This window comes from Schistocerca americana, chromosome 6 (genome assembly GCF_021461395.2).
Source record: "Schistocerca americana isolate TAMUIC-IGC-003095 chromosome 6, iqSchAmer2.1, whole genome shotgun sequence".
Classification (NCBI taxonomy): Eukaryota; Metazoa; Arthropoda; class Insecta; order Orthoptera; family Acrididae; genus Schistocerca; species Schistocerca americana.
The window spans coordinates 58,361,024-58,380,953 of record NC_060124.1 but is presented as its reverse complement, the minus strand read 5'-3'; the positions used below and the strand labels follow the sequence as shown (position 1 = coordinate 58,380,953).

At 41.8% G+C, this 19,930-nt stretch overlaps 1 protein-coding gene across 1 annotated transcript in view; it reads right to left on the bottom strand.

Moving 5' to 3' along the window:
• Nucleotides 1–9,984: 9,984 nt before the first annotated feature.
• LOC124619956 (glycine-rich cell wall structural protein 1-like) overlaps nt 9,985–19,930 on the bottom strand; it is a 55,818-nt gene continuing 45,872 nt past the window's right edge. The window contains exon 3 of the mRNA XM_047146619.1: nt 9,985–10,224. Coding sequence (XP_047002575.1) covers nt 9,985–10,224 — 240 coding nt within the window. The remainder of the gene's footprint in view (nt 10,225–19,930) is intronic.

Here is a 19,930-nt window from a genome sequence, read left to right as displayed (position 1 = left end):
TTCAGCTGGCCCGAAGGAGATTTATGTAGGCCGACGTGAGATCTGATCTAGGACTGTCAGCACTTAGCGTGACTCTACTTAGTTATAACGTCAGAGAATACAAGTTTAGAAGTCGGATTTCTTCTCATTTCGCACGGCTTCACGCGCTTATTTTTGTTACCTCTCCACATGTCCGACATAGTAAAACATTTTTTTCTGTATGCGTTAAATAAGTTTTTTTTCTCGTAATACTACACATGGGCGTCCCTGATATTCACTAATGTATCACGATATTGAAACAAGGTACGCAATCAGACGCACAACGCAACGGAGTTTATTATGATGGAGAAATGGAATTCGTTAGTAGGCAAAGAAAGGAAAGAAAAGTTAGCAGGTGAACAAAGGCTAGAGGAACGGAACAAAAGAGGGGAAGCCACTTGGTAGAATTCTGCACACAGCATAAAGTAATATTTGATTTAATACTTGATTTAAGAAACATGAAAGAATACTCTATGCATGGAACGGACTTGGAAACATTATAGTGTTTCATGTAGATTCTATAACGCTAAGACTGAATTTAGAAATCAGAATTTTCAATTGCAAAACATTTCCAGAGGCAGATGTGAACTGTGATCATTATTGATTGGTCATGAACCGCGTCTTAAAAGTAAAAAATTTCAAAAAGGTAGAAAATTGAGATGTGATCTGTGTAAGTTGAAAGAACAAAAAGTTGTTAACAGTTTCAAATGAAGGATTAGGCAACGACTGAATGAAACAAAGGAAAGAAATACAACTGAAGACGAACAGTAGCTTAAGGTCTGAAGGGCTGATATACTGAAGACAGCAGAGGATCAAATAAGCATGTTGCGAGGTTTCGGATAAGTATCTGGATAATGCAAGAGATAAATTAATTTAACTGATGAAAGTGTAGTGTGGGATTTAGGTGGAGTGGGATTTGGGTTGAAGGTTGTGCAGCCATGGGGTTCAGTTTAGCAACTGTGTTATTTAGTCAACAATTTGTATTCTTCGGGACTTGCTGTGCAGTACATATCTTTTAGGGACATTGTATAATTATAATTTATAATTCCAAGTACGCTGCTGAGTTTGACTGTTTTTATTTTACGATAGGCCAATTTCGGCTGAATTGCCGTCATCAGGTATCTGTAAGTAAACAGTATATAATTTTCCTACATTATTTCTAATTATTAAATGGATTTCATTATTACACATTTTACACACGTCTGAAGGTTTTTATATCCATGTGATATCGGTAGTATTGTCATTGTCCATTTGCCTGTTAGTACATTCCGATGATGGTATTATAGGAATAATGGATGTTGTCACCTTACCTAACTTACTACTTTTTGTAGTTTCCGGATTATACTCTTTACACTGGTGTTTTCCTGAAAGGTTGTTTGATAGGTAATTGTGTGGTTAAATGCAGTACTGTTATCATTGCTGTCATGTAGGTGTTGATCCTCACATGTCCATACGACATCGCTGGATACTGTTATTCTAATCTAATGTGTTAGTACATAAGTTCGCAACGTTTCCCCGTAAATTTTATAAACACAACAGATACTCATAGAGGAAACTTTAATCATCACTGACATATTCTCCTTCACTATTTACAACAATCTGCCAACTCTCGCGTATTTTTGATTTCACGACCAACGAATTCGTCGAGACATGTTCAGAGAGCATTTTTATCAGGAAAGAAAGTTCCTCGAAGGGCGTTCGAAAAGAGTGGAAAAAGTTAAAATCTGAGGTCGCAAGATCAGATGAATAAGGTGGGTGCGGAATGAATTCCCAAGCCAACTACAGTATAGTGTTTTTGTCAGTCTAACAGTACACTGGCGGGCGTTATCGTGGAGTAGCATTACTTCGCACAGTCTTCCTGGTCGTTGTTCTTCGATTACCCCAATACATGAATTCAAACAGAACAATATGTCGGAAATGTTCCGATTTCTCTTCTTGGCACTCCATTTTCTAGTGTCCACAGGTCCACTCACTGTCTCCAATGACAATACGACAACATGCAAACTCAATAGTGAACTACAAATAAAAAAATGACAATAGATAAACAAATCCATAGCAACAGGAGTACCAACATTGAAACAAAAACGCTACGAACTTACGCACTAACCCAATATTACCGTGACGACATTCGATATAGGCTATGTTTCCTCCTACATATATGCCATTATTCAATTATAAACGGAATTAAACATTTATTTCTTGTTATTTATGTGCTCCACGTCCTTTTCGATTTTCATAGGCGTGTCGTTCTGCCTGCTTGTTGATACGTTTTCCGGTGATGCTGTATGGTTACAGCACTGTTTGTTCGAATCCATATCTTGCGAATTTAGTTACAATGTAGTCTCTTGTTGTCTCGTGTTATTTGTTTGTATGCATCTATCCACTGTCTTGGTGGATAATTTCAGCGAAGTTCTCTATGTACTTACTGCTTGTGTTTCATGTCTATTTTCTCGTTTAATATTTTTTGCAGGTATTTGTGTGTATAACATGAAAGAAATGTCTCATTCCGTTTATAGCTGAATACAAGCGAATACATAGGACTAAACATAGCCTATACGAAATCCTTCTACGGAAATAGATTACAATTACAGCATATAGCGATGCCATATGGATATCCGAAGATCAGTACCTACATAACAGCAATATTCAGCAGTACTGCCTGTAACAATACAATACCTATATTATCTGTCAAACAAGCTGTCATAAAAATACTGATATAAAATACACTGGTGTCCAAAACTAAAGCAATAAACCCCTATTACCTCCACAAGCTGCGACATCGACTGTTGTTTTAAACAGTAGTATTACTGACAACATGACTCGTGCATGTGATGTTATTTATATATATTTGACGATGCTGGTGCTGTTTCCGCATTTAACATTTGACGATGCCACTATGGCTGCAGTACATTCGGACCTTGTTTTTATGAGACAGATCTGATGATGGTCATTAAAGACCGAAACCGGTAATCTATTAATAAACAGTTTGTGACCACAGACGTAAATTAAAGGAAACTTATTACACTAGTACCACGTCCGGTGTGGTAATTCACGATACAATTATACAAACTATCAACATATGTCCATACGACCGTGGTCCGCATGGAAGATTGCAGCGCCGATGATGACGTTAGAGCACCTATCAGACGGGGTAGTGTTTGGTGGGTAGTCCCATATCCACAATTGCTGTGCACATAGTCAGACTGTGCGACATGACACAGAGAAGGTGCCTACTAAACTCTCTGCCTTGGAGGGTCATAGGAAAAATGGACACAGGTCAGTGGCGCGATGGCTTAATGTGAATCGTTCTGTGGTTTCTCGGATGTGGTCGGTCTATACAGACCGAAACTATATCCCGAGGACTAGGGTAAGGCTGACCACGTGTGACATCAGAAAGAGAGGCTGTAAGGACACAACGGTACCGGCTTAGTACTGCACGGCAACTGGCATCTGACCTCTCACCATTCACTGGACGTGAAATTAATACAAAAATGTCCACTGTTTGATTTAAAATTTCCTCTAGTCCTAAAAACAGTCACGTATTCGATGCCGCGGGAAACCTATCTCTGTATGGGAACATTGTATTCAACTGGCAGCAGCACTGCATCGATGAGACGAACAGAAGTTGCAGAGATTCGTAAGTTTGTTAACACTGTCTCCCTCCCGCCCCGGTATCACAGACCCAGCCTATGGTGCGATATTGCAGTCTACAATGCCAGTGAACTTGAATTGAAACTGATTTGTGTTATCGGTAACAATACGATATTTTTGTTAGTAGCTAGATTCTTAACGGAAAAAATTTAAAGGCATTCATATGGTGCAAGCTATAAACTGAAAGTAACATCATATGCAGAATAACATGGAAAGAGAACAGCTTGAAACGTCCCCTCAGAAAAATTATCAGTGACTATGCTTAAACTGACACACAATATTTTTAGCGCAACGGAATCTGACTTTCAATAATCCCTACAAAAGAATGGCCCCGACTAACATTAAACTATACCTTTCAGAAATCAATTACCTCACAAAAATCTTCGTTACTCAAGCTACTGCAATACAGCGAACGCCACTACTGCCAGCTAAATAAAATATTCAAACTACTGAAGGCACTAACTACTGATAGGCATAATTAACAAATATAAGATTTTGATAAAGAACAAACAATGTATTTACCTTAACAGTACTCAAAAGTCATAATATATATATATATATATCAGTTCCTGACATTTACTGTCTCTGATGGACACGGACACACGTCCAGATCATCCGCTCTCAAAACTCCGCCACCTCTCCCCACATCCACCACTGCTGGCGGCTCACCTCCAACTGCGCAACGCTACGCACTGTTAACATCCAGCTGCCCAACACGACAATAGCCAACAACAATGCAAACCAGCCACAGACTGCACACAGCACAGCCAGTGATTTTCATACAGAGCGCTACGTGGCGTTACCAATATAAAAACCTAAACAGCCTACTTACATAGCCCCCATGCTCCCCACAAAAAATTTTACAAATTGTTTTGGGCAGTGGCCAATAATGATTTGATAAAATTTTTCATAATTACAATAACAAAGATATCAAATGAACACACTTATTGATACAATGTTGGTCAAAAGCTAAAATTTTCCCACAGTCCATAAAGACAAATGGTGCAAATGGCTCTGAGCACTATGGGACTCAACTGCTGAGGTCATCAGTCCCCTAGAACTTAGAACTAGTTAAACCTAACTAACCTAAGGACATCACAAACATCCATGCCCGAGGCAGGATTCGAACCTGCGACCGTAGCGGTCTTGCGGTTCCAGACTGCAGCGCCTTTAACCGCACGGCCACTTCGGCCGGCCCCATAAAGACAGTCCTGATCGTTCATCACAGTAAAATTGCAGTGTTTTTCTCAAAGTCTAAGCAGTAAAAGAAAATGCACACGGAAATAGTGGATTTCCATGCAGTCTTGAAAAAGTAGTGTTGTCCTGCCAACGGAAAGACAGTGCTGACTCTTGACATGCAGACAGGTAATGGGCCACAACAGAGCAAACCCATCGCAGAGTCTGTCGAAGTTTTGAAGAATATTGGTAGGTAGGTCATCACAGAGCAGACCCACTATAGTCCTGGTAGAGATTACGGTGTTGGTTGGCCACCAGAGGTGCAAACCCACTGAAGTCCTTGTAGAAATAATGGCAGTGGTGGGCCATCAAAGATGCAGACCCACTGTAGTCCTTGTAGAGACGGCCAGCAGCCATCTGTTGCGACTGTGCAGGTGCACATCACCATCGAAGAGTCTTGCGGACAATATAGCAAGTCCATGAACCACCACTCGTGCACTCACAAAATTTTTTTTTTTGAAATGTCCTTAGGACCAGCAATGCTGTTATCCAGTCCCTTGCTTGATTATCAACACACGTGCAAACACTAACGGTCCCAACGTCTCACATATTGTGCACATACTATGATCAACAGAAATGTGTGCAGTGAAATGTAACTTACAAGTTACTTAATTTGATGAACTGGTGTCAATTACAATTTTATAACATAATAATACAATAACAAAGGTACAAAATACATCATTAAAGAACATAACAGTACAGATGACATTTGCAGTAACACAGACTTTACAAAAGAATAGAAATAAACGTATACATCAGTACGTAAGTAGGCTGTTTAGGTTTTTATATTGGTAACGCCACGTAGCGCTCTGTATGAAAATCACTGGCTGTGCTGTGTGCAGTCTGTGGCCGGTTTGCATTGTTGATGGCTATTGTAGTGTTGGGCAGCTGGATGTTAACAGCGCATAGCGTTGCGCAGTTGGAGGTGAGCCGCCAGCAGTGGTGGATGTGGGGAGTGAGATGGCGGAGTTGTGAGAGCGGATGATCTGGACAGAGACAGTAAATTTTGTAAGACTGGATGTCATTAACTGATATATATATAGTGTGACTTTTGAACAATATTAAGGTAAATACACTGTTTTTTTCTTATAATTTTTTTTTTTATATTTTAATTACGCGTTGTTAACATTCAGCTGCCCAACACTACAATAGCCAACAACAATGCAAACCAGCCACAGACTGCACACAGCACAGCCAGTGATTTTCGTACAGAGCGCTACGTGGCGTTACCAATATAAAAACCTAAACAGCCTACTTACAAGCTGAGTGGCATTTCGGCCCTTCACCAACAGAAGAAAACCATTTGCGATTGGCGGGCTAGTAAAGAAGAACTGAAAAAAATGACAAAGAGTGACTGTGCAAATAGAAGACCGAATAGAAAATGGCCAAACTAGAAGATGATATATTGAAATGGATTGAAGGACATCGTCAAAATAGGATTTTAAGGAATAAAAAATAATTCAAATACACAAATCCGTAAGCTAACGCTACAGTGTAACTTCCCAGGTTTTAAGGGTGGAGTTGATTGGTGCTATAGGTTTATGAAGCGTCATGGACTTAGCATGCGAATCAAAACCAAGATATCTCAGAGAATTCCACAAGAGTATCTTTCCATCACTTTATCGTTCAACATCGAAAAAAATCTAATCTGGAAAAAAATTGGGAATTTGTGGTAAGGTCTTACGGGACCAAACTGCTGAGGCCATCAGTCCCTAAGCCTGTACACTGCTTAGTCTAACTTAAACTAACTTACGCTATGGACAACACACACACACACACCCATGCCCGAGGCAGGACTCGAACCTCCGACAGGGTGAGCCGCACGGTTCGTGACAAGGCGCCCAAGACTTCGCGGCTATCCCACGCGGCAAACTAACGTGGAATTTCCGAAAATAGTAAATGTGGACGAAAGTCCACTGCCATTTGATATGCCGAGTAACAGAACTCTTGCCATGAAATGTTCTAAAACTGTAACTATAAAAACAAGTGGACATGAAAGGAATGCACTACACTGTTGTCCTTTCATGCCGTGTTGACAGTATTTAACTTAATCCAGTGATAATTTTCAAGCATAAAATAATACCAAAACGTTCTGAAATATCGCCAGATGTTGTTCACTTACATGGCAAGGGTAGGTGGACGAGGCTTGTATGAAATTATGGACTAAAAGGGTGAGGGAGAGAAGGAAAGGTGCTTTATTGAAGAAGAGTTCTCTTATAGAGGTTACTGTTATTCCTGGAGGACTTAGTTGCAACCTCTTGACGTCTCGACAAATAAACCAGTTAAGGTGTATATGAGAGAGGAATGGGACAAATGGATGAAAACGACCTCCAATCAAACAAGTGTATCAGTGAATACAACAGTAGTGATCTAGAGTGAGAGAAAATATTGTAACGTTGTTACTTTAATTTGCTATGAAAGCGGTGCTGATAGACAATAAAAGCGGGTTAAAAGCTGTGAGCTATCTGGGGAAGTTAACCTTGCATTACTGCGCAACTGTTTCACCAGGTATCCAGTCTACCTTACCAAATTCCCAACCAGACTAACATTAATTATAATCTTTTAATAGTCATACGACAACCGGTGATATATATATATTTAAAGGAGAATTTAAATAAAAAGAAATAAATCAGATTATATTTGGAAATTTATTTTAACACTGATCATTGAAATTTCAGCATATTAAACTTGAGTCATAACTAAACTGGTGCCTTATTTAGGACTGTGAAAATGTGAGTTTGTAATCTTACGGAACACATCAAATATGGAGCCAAGATTGGGAGACTGCATACAACACTGCATTCAATAAAATAAAGCACAAAGAACGTTGAAACATATGCAAGAGGAAATTAACCACAACCAACCGATTCAATTGTCACCCAAAGAACTTACGTTCGTAGCGTAATCCTGTCCGTCATGTAATTACCACACACTGGTATACTAAATTCCCGAAAAGAATAGCTGATGGCTACTTTGATGATTACACCACATGCTTCACGCGGTCAACTTGGTTTACACAAAGAGCGTAACTCCACAATAATTTTGATAATTAAAATAAATTAGATCGAAAAGCAATTTACAAAAAAAAAACCTCGAACTGGTTACTATCGTCATACTATTAACCTGATGGGTCAAACAATTGTATAAGCACGTGGTACTGGTCTCACAAAGTACACCGCACGTGGGTTGAACATAAAGAAAAGTTGCTATATTGAAAAATATTGTCAAGACGAGACGTTATAATCTCACGCACCTTCTCTTTTAAGATTGATGATCTTAGTTAGAGTTACTGATCAACACGTGGTTCCACTTTACTCACAAAGTAGTGACAAAGCAACTACCGGAATATATTCTGAACCGTACACTCGAATCACACTGCGTTGCAATTTGAGATAACATTAGATATTTTAGAGCTAAACCTGAAATAAAGGTGATTAAATTTTCAGTTAGGCTGAACTTAAGAAATCCATTGTCCTACGGTCTTAGCCGACACGCGCTTAGCCGGAGATCTTACCACTTCAGACGCTCGCCGCGGACCGACTGCCATGGGTCCCTCCTGTGGGGTACCTCACAAATACAAACGGAAGTGACCAGAGAGGCAGCTTCCTATACCAACATGACAAGGGACAGAGAGGACCATACTAGGGATAGGAACCTCTTTGCTTTTAGAAAGCGTAGCTACCTGTTCCGACGTTGGTCCTACTGTTCCCTAGCAGACAGGCTTGTCTGCTACCATTCAGCATGCAACTAGAAATACATTTGTTCATTCATTCTTTCACACAGAAGGGAAGGGGGATGATAGTATCTTATCATATACAGTATATAAAAGAAAAGTGGATGTAGGTTCCGTATGAGACTGTGTGACATGAATTACATATAAACTGTGTTTTAAAGTGTAGTAGTGTGACAGATCGTTCTTGTTTATGTGTAAAAGTAACACGTTTCACTGCTCAGTCTCCTCCCAGAGAGTCAGAAAAACCACAGTAAATTTAGAAGAGGATTTTTATGCCGTAAATGACAACAGATTTAAGAAATTAACATGAAAGGAATCCAACAGAGACCTTTCAATATTACTGTTAAATCTTTCAAGAAGGGAGACATAAGTAACGTTCTCGATGGCAGTGAAGACCGTCACATACATGAAGAGGACAACGATGACGACGAAGAAGGAGAAGAAGGTTCAGATAACAATTTTCGGGGATTTCAAAGATTATTTTTTTCTTTTTTTTTTTCTTTTAGCCTGGCTTTGCAGTCTAATAATAGAAATGGTACTCCGTCTTCAGGCCACGAGTGGTCTACCGGGACCATTCGACCGCCGTGTCATCCTCAGAGGAGGATGCATATAGGAGGGGCGTGGGGTCAGCACACCGCTCTCCCGGTCGTTATGGTGGTATTCTTGATCGAAGCCGCTACTGTTCGGTCGAGCAGCTCATCCATTGGCAATCAGGAGGCGGAGTGCACCCCGAAAAATGCCAACAGAGCCTGGCGGCCTGGAAGGTCACCCATCCAAGTGCTGATCACGGCCGACAGTGTTTAACTTCATTGATCTCATGCGAACCGGTGTATCCACTGCGGCAAGGCCGTTAATAATAAAAATGGTGAAAATGGTATTTTAAAAAAATGCTTAAAAATTAAGGTGCGTCTTATAGTCTGTAGCATCCTACAGTCCATAAAATGCGATATTGGAATACTGCTTTCAGAAGAAAAATATGTTGCATAACTTATTGAACGCCTCTTTGTACATTCCTAACTCTGCCCAGGACATATACGACTCTTTTTTTCTATGACTGGAGCATTTTTCGTTCTGGTTGTTATTAAATGCAAGGCAACTGTGGCACGTTGGAAACTGGAATGATAGTACATCGCATTATGAGCACGTGGGAAGGGGGGGGGGGAGGGGGTTGGAGGGAGGAGAAAGTAAGCAAATGTGACATGTGCCCTCCCCCGCCTCTCTACACCGCGAGTCCGGAGGAAAATCCTGGATCTGTGCTTGTTACCCATTGCAGTTTAGTGAGCATTTCCGCGGCACTCTGACGGTCGCTAAACAACACCGCGACGAAATGGTCGTCGTGTAATGCTCTAACCGGGGTCAACTAAACGCTCCCACTCCGGCTGCCGGCCCAGACAGCGCCGGCGGCGCGGCCAGCGGAAGAAGACAGCGAGGTAATGAGCCCGCGCCGTTTGCTCAGCTGGCGCGCCGCCGCCCGCAGGATTAGGACTCGCCGCGCCCGCGCCGCCGCTAATCGGCTTGGCCGCCCCCGCCGCTCCCGCCACCCCCGCCTCCCGCGCGCCGCTCCCGCCACCCCGCCATCCGCACCGCTGTCACCGCCAGCGCGGGCTTCCCTCTCATACACGGCCCTATTCCTGACCCGACCCGGGGTTGAGGTGGGCCGGTACTGCACCGCACAACTCGGTCACCCAGCCAGCCGTCCGCGTTCTCTACTCCACCCCGCCTGCAAACCTTTCCTGTGCCACTGGACACGCCGTCACAGGTCACGTGGCTTGTTCGTACCGAGATCTAGCGCTGCCCAAAGCGAGGTTACGCAGTAGTTACAGCAAATTTCGAAAGCATCGGATCCAAAATCCCTGTCTGGCCAGACAGATATAGTGATGGGAAAAACCGACCGATTAAAACCTATACCGGTATTTTAGTACTGAATAACAGGTTATTTTTTATATCTGCTTGGTCTCGGTTATAACAGATTTTTTCATGTGACACCTGAGTTTCTCCTGGCGTATACAACTTTGAAATAACTTCCGGGAATTCAGGGAGGTAACACTTTCAGCGACCGCCGATATTTCGGCGGGAGAACACCACGCATGTCCGCTGCAGTTTGACTTGAAAATGGCGGGGTATTCTGCCGCCGAAATATCGGCCGTCGCTGAAAGTGTTACCTCCCTGAATTCCCGGAAGTTTTTGAGATTTTTTCATATTTAACTAATAACCAGGTAAAAAACCCTCATACAAATTTTCCATACTAGTAGTGCTAAAGTTTTTCTTCTTTAACTAACACTTAAAAAAAACTAATAATGTTTAATCGTAAAATTTCCGGTGCTCTGAAATATTTTTTATTATAGAAACTAGGAAAAGCGGTCGGTAGGTGTTTTAACAAAAAACGCCCGCAGTTAGAAACTAGCAATAAACACGTTTCGTAAGTATCAGTGCGACACTGCAGACACGATAATGTACCTATTCCCGTGTGGCGTCGCCTGGCGGATAGTATGCCTGTACGTGCAGCATGGAATACTATCCGACATCTGGTCTATATAGAAGTTTCTCGATGTCGTACTCGGACATAATCTGTAGTGCAGAATGTTACCATCCCTAGTCTGGAATTATTTTAAGAAGGACTGTAGCAATGAAGTACATACCACCTTTGCTTTAAACAATTAAAAACGAGAAGAGCACAACAAACTTGTGACATCATGTAAGTGGAAAACATTCACAATGTTACTTGGAAGAGAAGGTATATTCGATTGATATACTTGTATTTCTATTGACATACTGTCAACTGTGGATAATAACTGAACCCTTACTTCTGCAATTGCTCCAGGGTGAAAAATTGATACCACCCAAAAGTGATGAAGCAGAGAAATCATAAACTTATGAACTTTTGCCTTCACTGTCGCTGTAGACGTCGACTTCACCTTAGCCGACGGCCCCTGTGGCCGAGCCGTTCTAGGGGCTTCACTCTGGAACCGCGCGATTGCTACGGTCGCAGGTTCGAATCCTGCCTCGGGCATGGGTGTTTGTAATGTTCTTAGGTTAGTTAGGTTTAAGTAGTTCTAAGTTCTAGGGGACTGATGACCTCAGATGTTAAGTCCCATAGTGCTCAGAGCCATTAGAACCATTTTTTTTCACCTTAACAATCTTTGCTGGAGACACTAAGACCGATTTCCGCCGCAGCCGCGACCCCATATCGATCTTGATATCCGACTCCTTCACCTCCATTAGACGTTCTTGATCTTTCTTCGAAGTCTACGTTTGTTACTTGAAGTACTATCCATAAAAACCGAAATGTATTTGCAACTGGCTGGCTGATTTTTCAACCTCTTCAAACCGATAATTGGTTATTTCAGAAACTGTTAATTCTGAGCTATTTTAATAGGTTAAACTGCAGACGAAAAGAATCGGTATAGCCAAAAAGCAGTTGTTTCAGAGATAATCGCCATCCCTAGATAAATATAGGAGAAGACTTTTTTATTTTTCCTCAATGTCGATGTTATTTTTGCCAATTTCAATGTTACTTTTTGCTTACTTCTTTGTTATTTTTCTGACGATTTATTTTTCAGATATGTTGCTCAAACCGGAGCTCCGTTACCACACGCGTGTTGAAGCGTGTACGTTACGTACGATGGGGACACAACAGATGAGCTGCAGCTGAACATGACGATGGTGGTTTTTCTATCAGTTTTCTAGGATCTCGCGTGACTGCTCAGGCAGACGTTTATGCAGAAGCGAGAATTAAGAGAGGTTATTGAATTACTCAAACGCGCTAACAGCATGATTGGGGAGGACGGCTAGAAATTACGTGCGGTCTAGCTTTCAGCGATTCCAGCCGGACGGACCGTATGTGTTCGCTAGCCAATAACACTACTTGGCACGGATTTGGTTGACTGGTTGGTTGGTTGGTTGATCTGGGGGAGGAGACCAAACAGTGAGGTCATCGCTCCCATCGGATAGGGGGAGGATGGGGAAGGAAGTCGGCTGTGCCCGTTTCAAAGGAACAATCCCCCCATTTTCCTGAAGCAATTTAGAGAAATCACGGTAAACCTAAATCAGAAAGGCCGGACGAGCATTTGAACCGTCGTCCTCCCGAATGCGAGTCCAATGTGCTAACCACTGCGCCACCCCGCTCAGTGACTCGGATTCAACAGCAGCCACGAGTGAACTGCCCTGCGGCCTTAACGCTTCGTTGCCCCCTGGGTATAAGCTGCCGATTTGCTATTGCCTAGCAGTCAGCAACGAGAGTCGCCTACCAATAACTTACTACAGTGTCATAGGCAATAGCCTGCAGATACGCTGTTTCCTATCTACCAGAGCTTCGTTGCCCCTGGGTATAAGCTGCCGATTTGCTATTGCCTAGCAGTCAGCAACGAGTGTCGCCTACCAATAACTTACTACAGTATCATAGGCAATAGCCTGCCGATACGCTGTTACCTATCTACCAGAGCTGCCTTCCATTCAGCCACCAGGACAGCATAATCAACAGCCTACCATATAGCCATTTCCCTTCATCACAATCCCTCTTCGAATTGTCCAATGACAGCCCAGATACGTGACGAGGGTAGCCGTCGATAACTGAAATAGACAGTATATGGAGAGACATTCATCAGTATCCAGCAGTTAACCGTCCTGAAGACGACCGCAGCGAATCAGTGAAACGTCGGCATTTTAATAGCTTTCGTGTTTTACAGTGACGTTGCCTAATCCGCCAAATTAATGTATTCACTTACACTCTTTGTTTTTCTCTTATTCATTGTCCTTCAATATTGTACTGAAAAAGGAAACATAAATCTGTCGCCCAGCGCAAAGACCGAGCTGAATGGAAAGAATCAGAGGTGACTTATGTATATAAGAAGGGCAAAAGAAAGGACCCGTAAAATTACACACCAGTGTCCCTAACAACGATTTCTTAGTTCGAATATAATAACAGAATGTTGAAAGTGAAGAACGAATATAATAAATTTTCTTGAGACCGGGAAGCTTATGTCAACGAGTCAGAACGGTTTTAGAAATCATCGCTCGTGCGAAACTAAAAAATGGCTCTGAGCACTATGGGACTCAACTGCTGAGGTCATTAGTCCCCTAGAACTTAGAACTAGTTAAACCTAACTAACCTAAGGACAACACAAACATCCATGCCCGAGGCAGGATTTGAACCTGCGACCGCAGCGGTCTTGCGGTTCCAGACTGCAGCGCCTTTAACCGCACGGCCACTTCGGCCGGCTCGTGCGAAACTAAGCTTTCCCCTTTCACATATACTGCGAACTATGAATGAAGGGTAACAGACAGATCCCAAATTTTTAGATTTCTGGAAAGCATTCGACACGGCGCGCCATCGCAGATTGCTAACGAAGGTACATCATATTGAACAGGTTCCCAGATTTGTGAGTGGCTCGTGGCCTTCTTATGTAAAGCAACTCAGTATGTTATCCTCGACGGTGAGTGTTCATTAGAGACCAGAGTATCGTCAGGGCTTCCCCAGGGAAGTGAGACAGGACCGCTATTTTCTATTTGCATCAGTCATTTGGCGGACGGTGTGGACAGAAACCTGCAGTTGTTTGCTGATGATGTTGTGGCGCATGAGTAGGTGTCAAAGTTGAGTGATTCTATGAGGAAACAAAATTACTTACAACAAAATTATAGTTGGTATGATGAATGGCAGCTAGCTCTAAATATGAAATAATGAAAGTTAATCCGGATGAGTAGCGGTAGCGTCTTTTATTAGCAATCAAAGCGTCTTCGGTCCCGGGTTCGAATGCGGTCACTGCTTAAATTATGAATAAAAGCAGACGAAAACTTTCGGCAGAATCAGTCACCCTCATTCTGCCAACAACTACGTCAAAGAGGATGGAGGAGCGGACACACTCTTGCCCTTGGGTTGGGAAACTGCCTCTAAAAGGCGGAAAAATCACCAATGATCATCGGCATGAGGCTCCAGAAGGCACGTGTGGCTATAACAGAAAAAGTGTCATGATGATCTCTCCATTGACAGAAGATTCCGAACTAGTCCCCTACTCGGATGTACGGGAGGGGACTGCCTGCCAAGAGATGGATGACCATGAGAAAAAGATTGAATAATCGACGAAATGATAACGTTCTACGAGCCGGAGCGTCACATATCAGAAATTTGAACGTGTCATAGAAGCTAGAAAATCTGAAAAGGGAAACACTAAGACTCATTCTAGGTGTAGTGGGGGTCAGTGAAGTGAAATGGAAAGAAGACAAGGATTTCTAGGTGAAATGAGTATAGCGTACTATTAATAGCAGCAGAAAATGGGAGTAGGATTCGTTATGAATAGGAAGGTAGGGCAGAGAGTGAGTTACTGTGTACCGTTCAGACAGTGTTGAACTCCTCAGAATCGACCGCAAACGAGCAATAACACAATAGCTCTGTTACACATCCCGACCCAGTAAGCAGAAGATGCAGAGACGGAGCAAGTATGTGAGGTTATTTAACGGGCAATTCAGTACGTAAAGGGAGAAGAAAATCTAACAGTCTTCTGGGACTGGAATGTGGTTGTAGGGGAAGGAGTGGAAGAAAGGGTTACAGGAAAATGTGGGCTTCGTAATAGGAATGAGAGAAGAGAAAGGCTAATTGAGTTCTGCAATAAATTTTAGCTAATAATTGCGAATACTCTGTTTGAGAATCACAAGAAGAGAAAGTATACTTGGAAAAGTTCGGGAAATACAGGAAGATTTCAGATTACATCATGGTCAGGCAGCGATTCCTAAATCAGTTCTGGTTTGTAAGGCGTACCCAGGGACAGATATGAACACAGATCACAATTTAGTAATGATGAAGAGGAGGATGAAGTTTAAGAGACCAGTCAGAAACAATCAAAGGGCAAAGAAGTGGGATACGGAAGTACTAAGGAGTCAAGAGACTTTTAAGTTCACTAAGGCTGCAGATACTGCGGTAAGGAATAGCTCGGAAGGCGGTGCAGTCGAAGAAGAGTGGCCACCTCCAAAAAGGGCAATCTCAGAAGTTGTAATGAAAAACATAGGTACAAAGAAGGTAACTGTGAAGAAACAATGGGTAACAGGAAAAATAATTCAGTTGATCGATGAAAGAATAAGTACAAAATAATTGAGGGAAATTCAGGAATACAGAAACACAAGCCACTTAGAAATGAAATAAACTGGATGTGTAGGGAGGCTAAGGCGAAATGATTCAATGAAAAATGTGAAGGAATAAAAAAAAGAATGATTTTCGGAAGACTGGATTAGCATATAGAAAAGTTCGAACAACCTTCGATGAAGTTTAAAGCAAAGGTTGTAAAGTTCAAAGTGCAGTGGTAATTCCAATGTAAATGCCGAGGGCAGAGCAGACATGTGGAAAGGGTACGCTGAAGGCCTCTATGACGGGGAATGCATGTCTGCTAAGTGACAGAAGAAGAAACAGGGGTCGATATAGAATAAATACGGTATCCAGAATTTATATGGTCTTTGGAAGACAAAAAATTGAAAATGGAAGAGATAGGTAATATTTCATCGGAATTTCTAAAGTCAGTGAGGGAAGAGGCAAAAAAAAGTTATTTTCGTTGGGGTGTAGAATTAAGAGACCTGCGACATACCACCAGAATTTCATAAAAACATCATCCACACAATTACGGAGACAGCAAGAGCCGAAACGTGTGAGAATTGTCCCACAATAAGCTTAACAGCTCATGCACCAAGTTACTGACAAGAATAATATACACATTAACGGAAAAACTGAGGATGTGTTAGATAACGATCAGTTTGGCTTCAGGAAAAGTAAAGGAACCAATGAGGCAGTTCGGACATTGAGGCTGATAATACAAGCAAAACTACAGAAAAATCAAAAACACGTTCGTAGGGTTTGTCGACCTGAAAAAGCGTCCGACAATGTAAAACAGTGCAAGATCTTGGAAATCCTGAGAGAAATAGGGGTTAGCTATAGAGAATGACGGGTAATACGCATTATGTGCAACAACCATGGGGGAATAACAAGACTAGAAGACGGAGAACGAAGTGCGTGGATTGAAAAGGGCGTAAGGTAGCGATGCAGTCTTTCGCCCCTACTGCTCAAGCTATTCATCGAAGAAGCAAGTGACGGCAATAAAAGAAAGCTTTAGAAGTGGAATTAATATTCAAGGCGAGGATGACAATGACAAGATTCGCTGATGTAGTTTTTCGCCCCTACTAATCAAGCTATTCATCGTAGAAGCAATGACGGAAATAAAAGAAAAGTTCAGGAGTAGAACTAATATTCAAGGAGAGAATATCAATGATAAAATTCACTGATGACGTCGCTATCCTCAATGAAAGTAAGTAAGAATTAAAGGATTTGATAAATGGAATCAACAGTCTAATGAATACAGAATATCGGTTAATTGGAAGAAGTTTGGTTCATCTGGAAAAGAGACCGCATATAGGACGGTAGTGCGAACTATTCTTCAATACTACTCCAGTGTTTGGAATTCGTACGAGGTTGAATTAAAGGACGACATAGAAGTAATTCAGAGGTGGGCTGCCACAAAAGTGCAAACGGACTTCTCCACGGCAACGCAAGGCCTCACACAACTTTGCGCACCCGAAAGCAGCTCGCACAGCTTCATTGGACTGTTCATCTACCCTACAGCCCGGATCTCGCTACCATCTGTTTGGAACAAAGAAGTATGCTTTCCGCGAGAAGCAGTATGTAGATGATGGAGCGGTTATTGATTTAGTAAGACATTTCCTCCGAAGTCGACCAGTTAAGTGGTACCATGCTAGTATATACGCTCTCAACGTAAGGTGACGTTAGGCCATCACACTGAACGGAGATCATGTTTAAAAACAAGGTCTGGTAGCCAAAATGGAGGAGGAATGATATGGTGTATTGGAATTCTGAAGAAAACCAACATTCTTTAAAAAAAAAAAGTGTTATATTACTTACTGAACGCCGTTCGTATTCGAATTAATTTCGAAGACAGAATTAGAGGCGTTAAACAATCTTCCTTCCCGTACTCCAAATGTGACTGTAAGAAACCGTAATAAATGGAACAATGGGAATTACACTTTGCCATACGCTTCACAGGGATCGCAGATTATGGATATAGATGCAGTTGTTCACTTCTGACCATTAAAGTCGCACGACCAGAGCGGGTATCAAATAACCAAGTTATAGCTATGGCAGATACACAGTGTAGTAATGAAATATGTGATGAAATTTCTAAGTGATTTTGGACGCATGAAAGGTGTAAAATTAAGATCACATAGTTTACAATGAAAGGGTACAGTACCGCCCGACATTGAAAATAGGTACAACATACTTCATTATTTTTGTCAGAAAAACACATTTTTTTGTAAAATAACTCAATTTCAATTAATACGGCGAAGCCGGATACCAGTGTGGGAAAGAATGACAATTTATTTATTTAATTGATCACATGTGCTCTCCCACAAAATAAATCCCTACATCCAGTTTGGTGAAATCTGTGAAATGAATGAATGTATGGTCGTCTCCTAACCGCAGATAGTGAATGTGAATATATGATCATCTTTGAGACGATCCTTTGGCCACCTTTGGTGGGACCAAAGAGATGAAATTTACCTGAGCTTTGAGCGCCTGAAATGTGGCTCACCAATACGGTAGCAAGGTGCTCCCCCACTTCGACAGTGGTGCGCGAGAACCTGAAGAACGGCCATGTTTCAGCACTCTGCCGCTGGATCTTGTGCTGTTAAGACCTGTTTTAGTTGTGCTCCGTAAAGACAAAAGAGTGGAGACATGGTATGCATGTGGAATATTTAAGAGTAGTTTGAAATAATAATTTCTCTATTTCAGGAACTTTTGTGGGGAGAATTAAATGTCAGGCAGGTAATAGTAATGGTATTGCAGTAATCTTCGGAAGTGACCAACGGTCACAATGAAACCACTTGTAGCAATAAGTTGAAATACTTCCGTGTGCTTAAATTAAGCTGAATTACTAGCGTGTGTACAATAAGTTGAAATATTTAAGAAATAGCGTGTGTACCATAAGTTGAAATATTTAAGGAATGGCGTGTGCAGGACTTGAAATTAGAGACGAGTACTACCACGTGGTGAGTACTGTGTGAGTCTCAATCTGTGTATGAGACAAAGGATAAAGAGAAGTACTCGTCCATGGTACCAGTTGAGGACTCGCGTGTGTGATGCATATGTTCTTAATATTACTTTGCGTGATATGATTCGGTGTGACGCTTGATTCAAACTACAACACTCTGAGAGAGAAACAAGGTGAGTCGGCCGTCTATCCAGCAACGCCACTTGGCTTGCGTTGCACAGGAAGACGTGCATATATCTCCAGAGTTCATAGTAGGAAAGTTGAATTACGAAGTGGGGCAGTGTCGTGTGAAACTGGGATAAATATTAATTGAAGTGGGAAAGCTGAAAGTGATAATGTTGTGACTATTCTCTGTGTGGTATTTCATATTGTAGTGTGGTGTATGTCATGTAATTTGGGTATGTGTGGTTTGCATGGGAGAGTAGCGAGGTAGTTTCAAAAGATTAGTGGGTTATGCGTGCTCCTTTTGTACTGCTCGCTATGGAGGATAGTTTAGTGATGATGATTGTGAGAGTCGAAGTGTGAGAAATAATAAAAGATCCACCATCCTATCCATAAAGTGCACTGTAGCGGTAAATAATTACGAGACCATAAGGTAGAGAATCACCAATGTTAAGCCATGCCCACTGGGCGGAATTTCTCATGTGTTATTGTTGTAGGTTACAGAATTTGTGTTTTTGGGTTATAGAATTTATCGGAATAAATAAGTTAGTGAAAAGAAAAAGGTTGGTGGACTTTTCCTTCGAATTGTATGTTGTCATGATGTCCCGAATTTATAATGTGTGCGCCATTCATATTCAGTGCGGTGGCCACGTGTTGATAAAAGCCGTTAAATAAAAGACAAAAAGAAAATGTGGTATTGCCAGTGCGTAGTGAACAGTAAGAGTTCTGTAAATTACTGATAGTCAGATATGCGTTTCCGTTGCGTATTATTCATACAGAAGGATAATTTGTAACTTAATTGTGAGTACGAGAGTTCATGTTGCTCGATAAATAAGAATGAATCCACTCGCTTGGCAGACCACTCATCTTGCATGCCTGACTGCTTGATGCCACAGTATGAGCAAGGCATGTGGGTGCCTCTCACCAACTCTGGCGACAACAATGGCCCCAACCTAGATGCGCATCGATTCGAACTGAGATTGGATGACAAATATGAGTACATCATAGTATGATGGCTTCTTCCTTGTGCCAGAGTTCTTCAGCTATAGTGGCTGGCGAGTGGCGGCAGCACAAGCTCCCAGAAGCCTAT